The sequence below is a fragment of the Poecilia formosa genome, unplaced genomic scaffold (assembly GCF_000485575.1).
Source record: "Poecilia formosa unplaced genomic scaffold, Poecilia_formosa-5.1.2 Scaffold674, whole genome shotgun sequence".
In the NCBI taxonomy this organism is placed as follows: Eukaryota; Metazoa; Chordata; class Actinopteri; order Cyprinodontiformes; family Poeciliidae; genus Poecilia; species Poecilia formosa.
This window is the reverse complement of record NW_006800613.1, coordinates 132,263-141,631: the sequence shown is the minus strand read 5'-3', so window position 1 is coordinate 141,631 and position 9,369 is coordinate 132,263. Positions and strand designations below refer to the sequence as shown.

The window sequence follows — 9,369 nt, the reverse complement described above, 5'->3', positions numbered from 1 at the left end:
GCACGGCTAAATGTAGTGAAATGTATTTATGATGGAGCGATAGTGGTTTGTTGCCCTGGAAGTGTTTGATAATTTAGTGCAGGACAGAGATAAGAACCAGGAAGAGATACTGAGGAAGATTACTATAAATGCTTATCTCTGTGTGCGTGTGTGTGTGTGTGTGTAAAAGACGGAGTCAAATAAATCAGATTTTCATGTAAAATCATTAAAGACCAAAACAGAGTGCACTCAGTGTTTTTTCAGTTGCATATTGAATTAAATTAAGGTCAACCTAAACAGAACAGAAGCCATGTTTTATTGTTCTGGTGTTCTTGTCTACCAGTATTCACGAGGACAGCTGGAATAATTCATGGTTCTGAGGACGCTGTGGATTATGAGAACCTTATGGTCAAAGCTGATGTGTTCACAGTTCTGTTACAGTACCAATATTATCTCCCAGTAGCCCTTTCCCCAAGTTTGGGCTTTAATGTAGGGCTGCAACTGACAACTATTTTAGGAATTGATTTTTTTGACAATCAGTCAGATAAAAATTGGCACATTCTGCAGATTTTTAATTTAATCACTTAACTTTTTAATGTTCTCTGGGACAGAGGTACTGCTTACCCTCATAAATATCTTACAATAGAATCTAGGAATTAGTGCTAGTCCACATGGCTTAAAAATAAAATATCAGATTTTTTTCTAATTTTTAATTTAATATTTTTTCTTGCTTTCTTTTCTAAGAAATCAATTACAAATGACAGATAATGGTGGAAAAAAATTACAATTTCAAAAACCAAAAGTTCACTTCATCAACAATGGATTTATGGTCCAACCCTGCTAGGAATATTGTTTAATTCAAATGAGCGAAGTAGTATACATCTTTGTTCATAGTACCTATCCAGACCAGCTCAGTCCAGTTCAGACCAGTTCAGTATATTCCAGATCACTCTGTTCCCAGCTGCTGATGGTTCCTGTGTCTCCAGTCTCCATAGTGATGGGCGTCCCAAGTGTGAAGAGGGAGGTCCACTCCTACCTGACGGACACGCTCAGCTCTCTGATGTCGGAGCTCAGCCCGGCGGAGAAGGACGACTGCATCATCGTCGTCCTCATCGCAGAGGTCAGTGTGTGTGTATGTGTGTGTGTGTGTGTGTGTGTGTGCACGTATGTGTGTGCGCGCGCGCATGTGTGTGTGTGTGTGTCAGCCATGTTGTAGAGAAACATGGATGCTCCGACCAGCGCTGTTATTTGTATTGTCTCTCTCTTGTGGTGGAAGTGAGCTGGAGTGGAGTGGCGATGTATATGTGTGGAAGTTTTGTGTGAACAATTCTTTGATTTATATTGTAAATATTTATATTTTCACTTATATTGTAAATATTTGTTTGTGAGGAGAGCCAACGGCAATTTAGTGCAGTAACGGCTGGTCAGCTGAGGCACTCACTGTTGCTCATGTTCTTAACAGTGTTCCTCAAAATAAAAGAACCTGTGAAAAACCACACTGACTAATAATTAAGTGTGCAACACAAACTAGCTTCTTTAAATCGGTTAAAGTGTTTAGAAAGAACCAACCATAATCCTGTTTTTATAACTGAGAATAAATTTGTTTAATCAAGTCCAAGTGAATGTGAAACACTACCATTTTTTCTTTTAATTTAGCATATGTGCAAAATCATGTTCAAGTCTTAAGTTGATAGCATCCCTTTCCTATAAAATTGGGGGACTTCATTTGCTTGATTTATGTTTTATTTTTTAATTATTTTAGCCTGTGAGAACTTCTGACTCAGATTTTGGCCCCACATGTCAATAAGTTTGGACGCCCTGGTGTAGAGGCAGCAGCAGATCTACTGTAGCTTCGGTCTTGTTGTCGGATCGATGGAGGGATTTTCACTCCTGATCACATGTGAGGCCTGGCAGGAAGCTTCAGCTTCTGTTTGGACTAAAATATCAAGGAAACCCTGAAAGCTGCTGAATCTGTGTGTGATCACTGAAAAGTGAAGCTGCAGAGTTTATTATTCATGGCTGATCTGTCAAGGAGAAAGCTTCAGAAAGAAGATCTGAGCAGCAGGAAGTTGTTATTTACATGCACTTCCTGTTTACCTCCACTGGTGCTTCCAGATTAAAATACCACAAACTCTCTCATAAATGCTGAAAATGGTGATAAGGCCACTGAGAGCCTCTTGGAGATAAATGGATGTTAATGTGATAAAGGGAAACACTACAGTGTGTGTCTGTGTGTTATTGTATTTCTACCCTATTTAAGACCGCGACCATGTCTACAAAGAGTGGCCTTAAAAAGTGGGTATATTGGTGGTTCTCAGAAACTGATAAATACAGGAATTTGTGTGCGTGCGTGTGTGTGCTCATTAGCTAAACCAGTGGCCTTTACAAATAATGTGAAGAAACACACGCATCAATACACTTTCATCCTGATGGTCAATTACACGCACGCACGCACGCGCGCACACACACACACACACACACACACACACACACACACAGAGTGATAATGTCACTGACTCTGCTTCATGCAGCTTCCAGCTGCTGCAGGCGGAGGAAGCAACCATGTTGTGATTCTGTTTCATTGTTCTGAGCCTTTAGTTTTAGTAGGGAAGCTGCAGTTTTTTCTGGATCTGCTGGATGTTCCCCTCATTCATCCAGATGTTTCTGCATCTGGACCTGTTCTGATCTACTGTAAAAACTAAGTTGAGAGTTTTCCCAGATCTGGGAAGACAGAAGGTTTCAGTGATTTCACATCGCTTCCTTCCCATCTTAGTTTCTCTCTACAAATAAACTGAGCTGAATTTTATTTCTTTCAGTCTCATGTTCAGTTTTCAGTTGTTATTTGGACCAATTTTATAATTTAAATCATTGCAGGTTCTGGTTTCACTCAGACTCATGCTAATGTTCATGGTTCACAATGTCTGATTCTTCTCTAAATGTTAGTTCAACCCAGATTCTGTTTTATTTCACTAAAACAACTGAAATACTGAATATTAACTGATTTCATTGTAAAGGAAGAAAATCACATTTTCTTCCTTTATTTGTTAATTTAATTATATAATGTGTTGAATAGTTGGAAAAAAAGAAAATATAAACAAGAATAAATCCATTTTATTACCATATATTTTTATAAATATATGGTAACCATATTACCATATATTTTTATAAATATATGGTAACCATATTACCATATATTTTTATAAATATATGGTAATAAAATATATTTATGTAATATAAATATACTGTATATTGTATAAATATATTTTATGTTGTATAAATACATTATAAAATATATTTTATATTGAATTTTGTTTATGTTTACATGAAAATATGTTCTTGTTTACATGAACAAATATATTTATGTTTATGTAAACACAGACAGAAGCAGTTGTTTTGCTTTTATTTGTTAATATTTATACACGTATCACAGAACCTACAGGTTTTGTTTTTATTGTTTTTTTTCTGATTTTAGGCCAACCTCAAAATTCCCCCTTCTTTAAAAATACTGCAGAAGATTTATTTTTACACAATGTAATGAATTTTATATTCATTACATTACATCACTAAGGGATAAGGGTGTACAGAAAATTAATGGATGGATGGGAAATGATTTTTTAGAGAGCAATACTTTTCCTGGGGTTTTTCTGTCTGCTTTTATAAGAATTTGCTCTATTAAACTTTTTAATTATATATGTTGAGCTACAGAAGCTGGTAACTGCTAAACACAAAATCCTCTCCATGTTTTTGTTTAGTTTCTTGTGAAAATATCTCAACACCTGAAATGAAACAAAATTAACCTATAAGTAACTTTTCAGCAAAATATAGGAGGTTTATTTAAGTCAGTAACTGTTGAAAATTGACCCTAGTACTCATTGCATTGGCATATATTTTTCCTGTATAGCAAGAAAAATAGATTTTTTTCCTAATTGGCTTTTTGCTTTATAGTTCTTCAGCTTCGCTTTATTTCTTTAGTTATGAGCTGACGTCAGTGGGTTAATATTAGACACGATGTTTCCTCTGCAGACTGTGTTTGATTGCTTTTCTGTCTATGTTTGCATGTTTTTAATTTCTACTTTTATGTTGTTTTTATTTTCTGGAGCTCCCATTTCATGGATGTCTGAAAACCTCCTTGAACCCTCCATCACTTTCTCATTGTTGCCCCAGAAATCGTTCCACCCTGGAAAATGCCTGATGGAGAACAGTTTTCTGCTCAAACGAGGGAATGTTTTCACCAAAAGCCGGGAAGCGTTTTCAGAGCAGAAGGTGAACAGTTTGATGATTTCTGACTCCGTCTGTTCCTCGTTAACATGGCGAGCTAAGCTCCACCCGGCTGGCACCAATAGGACGCTGAACCAAACCGCAACCCCGCTCCGCTGCTGGAAACTCGCATGTGACCGCAACACGACCTTTGCCATTAAACAAAGGAGCTCAGCCCGAGCTGTGATTGGCCGGGATGGGAGGCTGAGCTGTGACATCACTGAGGGATCAGGATGTTCGTGTTTGGGTGTGAATGAGGGGGTTGATGTGTTTTCACACTGGGAAACAAGATAATCTCAGTTCGCCACATGTGTGCCGGACCAAAACAGCTGCAGAGTCGGACCATCACAACGCGACACAAGCAGAACCAGACATAATGTCACCACCAAGAGATGCAGCGAGATGACAAACCGATGAAGGAGATAAGGCGGAAAAACCAGAATAAATTCACATGAAGCAGCGAGGAACAGTCAGCCTGACATGAACAGATTAACTTAGATCAGAAGAGGAGTGACAGCAAAATTTCCAAAATATGGGAAAAAGAGATAAGAAAAAATACAGAACAAAAGAAAGACAAACATTCAATTCAACTCAAAAACACGTTATCCCAAAATTAAATGTTGCAAGATCATCCAAGTCTCTCAAAGGAGTTACTGTGGATGACGACGCTGTGGAGAGGAAGATCTCCATTAGCAGTCAGTGTAGCCGTGAATCTGAAGAGGCCTCTGACTAAAGACTGTTGCTCTATGACAGTTTGATGCTAACTTGCTAGCAGTTTGTTATCCAGACAACAGAGATGATATTCCACAGTAACATGTCCACCTGTTAGCTAGCTCTGCTAATCCACCTCCTTTGCTTTTGCTTTTCCTCTTTAAATTTCCATGTGTCTGTATGATTAGAAAGATGTTGGAGTAGGGGATAAGATGCTTTCTGTCTTTCTACTTTCATGAAGTCTAATTTTTAAATCTTCTGCTATTTGGGGTCAAAGTTCAGATATTGAGAGATGCCAGTTGTAAAAATAATACCTTGTTGCCACGGTTATGAGTCATACCTGTCAGAAAGTAAAACAGCAACAGCAGAAGTCCTTACAGAGATGGTAAACTGTAGGACTTCATTTGGAAAAAAGGACAGAAATTTACAACAAAATCAGACACAAAAATAATAAGTGAAATGCTGGAAAAAAAATCAACAAAATCTGAAACGGAAATAAACGGAGAAAAGAAGAAACCAAAACCAAACAACGAGCTGGAAGTAAAACACATGCAAATGAAGCAAATGGAGGCAAACCACAGAGGTGATATCAGCTGTTAGCATTAGCCGGAGAGCTCAACATTTTATAACAGAAAATCTTCAGAGATGAAATCACAACGACGATCAAAACTAAAGGCAGAAAAATAAATATTCAACAAAATCAGGTTCAAAAATGTCCTGAAAATCTTCCAATAATCACAAAACAAAGATCAAAGAAACGATCCGAATCCGAGAGAAAACGATGCAAACAGACGCAAAACGAAGATGCAGCTCCGACCCGGTTCGACCCGGTTCGGTTCAAAGCGGACCAGAAACAACAGACAAAAAACTGGAATAGACCAGAGACACACCTGCAAACCCACAAGGAGAAGGCACAACCTCAGACCGGGTCAGAACCACTGGAGAACGGGTCAGAACCACAGGGGAATGGTTCTGATGGTCTGATTCTCATTTATACACTAAGTCGTGTCTGCAGCAGTGTAGAGGTTCAGTCCTTGTTGCCATGGCTATGAGTCAGATTGGTGCTGAGAGGTCAGGTGTCAATATATGGTGTGACCTTTGACCCCTCTGACTTTTGACCTCTGTCTCTCTGTCCCTCAGGCTGACCAGCAGTACGCCAGCGGTGTAGCCGACAGCCTGAAGCGCCTGTGAGTACCGCCCCGTGTTGGGGGCCATTGCCGTGGTAATGGACCCAGAACTTCCTGTTTCCCTACCGACCAGTTCCGGTTCTGTTTGTGTCTCTCCTCCCAGTTTCCCAGCTGAGATCCAGTCTGGCCTCCTGGAGGTTGTCTCTCCGTCGCTCCACTTCTACCCAGACTTCTCCAAACTCAGAGAGTCCTTCGGCGACCCAAAGGAGCGGGTCCGGTCAGTACCACAACATTTCACCAGAACCTGAACACCGGCCCATGGACTGGCACCAGGACTCAGGCACCATGCATACATGTTACTGACAGCCAGACAACTCGGGTTTAATTTAAAAGGATAGCGCAGTGTTTCTCCACCCTGGTCCTCAGACCCCTGTCCTGCATGTTTCAGGTGTTTCCCTTCTGCCACCTGAATCGTATCTCTGGGTGATTAACAGGCTTCTGCAGCTCCTGATGGTCATGCAATCATTTGAATTAACTCTTCTGGAATAGTGGCTCATCTAAAACATGCAGAGCAGGGGGGCGGTGAGGACCAGGGTTGAGAAACACTAGGATAGCGACTCAGTGTGCTATGCTAGCTTGACTTTGAAAAGCTCAACCTGAAATGAGCTGCTGAATTCAGTGTGTTTCTGTTCAGTTGCATAACTCTGACAGGTCATCAGTAGAGCAGACGTTTAAATCAACCAAACCGAATGTTTATTTTGAAATGATGACATTTATAAACGTATCAATAACATGACGAAAAAGTGACTTAAAAATGTTTTTTCTCTTAAAAATCATCGCTGTTATTTTTGACTGCAGACCGCACAGCGACCACTTATTAATCAACAAACAAACATCAAGCCTGGAAACATAAAACTAACGGACCGAATGTTCTGTTCTTTTTCTGGGAATGTTTGTGGGTTTTTTTGTAGTTTTTTTTGTCAGCCGGTTGCCACGGCAACAGGTTTGCATGTGGAGTAAAGCCGACAGAGAGTGATAGAAGAGAAGAATATGAGTGGTTTTGACTTGTTCACCTGTTTTCTGCTTTGTCTTTTCTTTATTGTGGCGCACTGCAGCTGCTAACGACCAAAACTGGACTAATCGTCTCATTAGAATGTCGCAATATTCAAAACAGTCATAGGGTAGGATTAACAAACTATGTCTCTTCAGTGACGGTTATGTAAAATTAAATTAAGTTGTCCAGTATAAAAGAGAAATTTGTTTAGTCCTCTATTGCATTTTGAGACAAACTGAACATTTGTAGATTTATATTCAGGGAGGTAACATATTCTACTCATCAGATGTGAAGGTGTGCATCACTAGCAGCTAACAGGTTAGCTATCATAGAAATATTATTTGATTTCTATTAGGCTAGCTGTAGTGGCTAACAGGCTAGCTATAGCAGCTGATAGCCACTGTCCAGTCCACTTATATGTATGGATGCAGGTAGCAGCTGCAGTGCCAGCAGAAGTCAGTTTAGTCTGGGTTTCTGCGATCTTTCTATCAGAACCTCCTGGCAGCGAGTCGGACCCGGTTCCCTCTCATGTGAAGAACCTCGGGTCGGACCTCAGAGCCTCTCTGAGTCTGAACCTGCAGGATGAGGCTCAGGGTGTTTTGACCACCGTCCTGCGGCAGCGGCCACTCTCCCCCCGCCTGCTTTCACATGCTGAGCCTCCGTAGCGCTCAGCGCCTTGCTGCAGAAGCTGCTGACTCTGACATGAAGAGCCACTCCTGTTAACTTTACTGCTCCCCAATAAAGCGTCGTCTCTCCAGATTGTTTTGAGGCCTCAGTGGGAGATAAACCAACTGCGGCTGTAAAAGCCTTTATAGCAGAACGCAGCGGCGATCTGAGTCTATTTCTGGTGGATCACATGAAACATGAACTCTGAAGAGTCTGCTTTGTGTTTCCTGCAGCTGAAAATTTCTGGTTTCATCCTTTGAGTTTAGCTGCTGTTTTTCTGCCTCTGGAGTTCAAAGGTCAGAGTTCAGAAAACATTAGTTCAGCACTGAACCTTCTAGAGGATCAGCTGGTGTTAGAAAAATTAAAATATGCTCAGATGGTAACAGATCTGTAGTGATTTGGGTTTTCTGTGTTATGTAGAGTCTCTGTGTTGTCCTCTGTCCCTTTATTGAGTGCAGCTGTTCCTTGTTTCCCCCGATCGGCTCCCTGTGTATTTAAACCCACCTGTGTTCCTTCTTCTCTGCTGGGTCCTTGTCTAGCTGTCTTGTCTGCTGTCAGTTTCCATTTTTACCAGTCGCTACCAGAGATTAGCTACTAGCTCTGCTCACTCTGTGCTGCGGGGATTTCTACATTGTTCATCAAATCTCTGTTTACTCTCCATAACCTGGGCCTGCTGCGTCTGCCTCACCACTCTACTACCGCACTTCATGACAAGACCATCCTTAAATATTGGTAAAACAATGAAGATACAGAAGAAAATGTCATGAATATCTAATATTAAGCATATGAAGTTAAATGTCCAAAACCTCTGCTGCTCTAAATGAAGTAAAGGAATCACTAAACATGCATATCTAGTATAATTCACTGACTGTTCATATCTGACATGTGTTGAAGTAAAACATTCATAGATTACATTTTTATTTTACAAAATAGAGCCAATACGTATAGTCAGACTTATTGAAACCAAGTACAACATTTTAAAATTCATGCACACAGCACAGAAAATCTTTTACTAAACAAGATTCAAACAGATTTAAAGGGAAAAACCAAATACAGACTTAAAGGAACTGAAACTTTAAAAACCGTAGCCTGAGAACGGCGATGACGGAAAAATGAACTCTGAGTTAAAACTCCTGATGAATTTAAAATTCATGTGAAAATGATCATGATGAAGTGAATTGGAGTTTAATAACTGACGTTTGGTTGAAATGTGTTGCTAATAATGTTCTGAGTCGGACAGCGACTTTTATTTTATGTGAATTTGGAGCAGATAGTTTTCTCTGTTTCCTTTTAGTTTTTACATGAAATGAACTGACTGTGAGGGAGCTGCTGCTTCAGTGGCTGACGGACGTTAGCGCCCCCAGCAGGCCTGAAGCCTCCGTGTTTGCTCTGCAAATTCAAATTTCCTCGTCTGGAAGCAGAATCATTCAAAGCGGCGCTGAGTGCTGGGCTTTGTGCAGGAAGGTGCGATCAGGTCAGGTCAGCGGCGGTTTGATTCTCCTCTGAACGGCTGGAAGCGTTTCGCTGGAAAAGCTTCATGCAAACCTGCAGGCGCCTCTTCAGTCCGCTGCAACC

The 9,369-nt window shown here is 40.4% G+C and overlaps 1 protein-coding gene across 1 annotated transcript in view; it reads left to right on the top strand.

Moving 5' to 3' along the window:
• The window catches only part of mgat4b (alpha-1,3-mannosyl-glycoprotein 4-beta-N-acetylglucosaminyltransferase B), a 43,133-nt gene that overhangs the window by 23,844 nt on the left and 9,920 nt on the right, over positions 1-9,369 (top strand). The window contains exons 4-6 of the mRNA XM_016666183.1: positions 966-1,099; positions 6,088-6,134; positions 6,238-6,351. Coding sequence (XP_016521669.1) covers positions 966-1,099; positions 6,088-6,134; positions 6,238-6,351 — 295 coding nt within the window. The remainder of the gene's footprint in view (positions 1-965; positions 1,100-6,087; positions 6,135-6,237; positions 6,352-9,369) is intronic.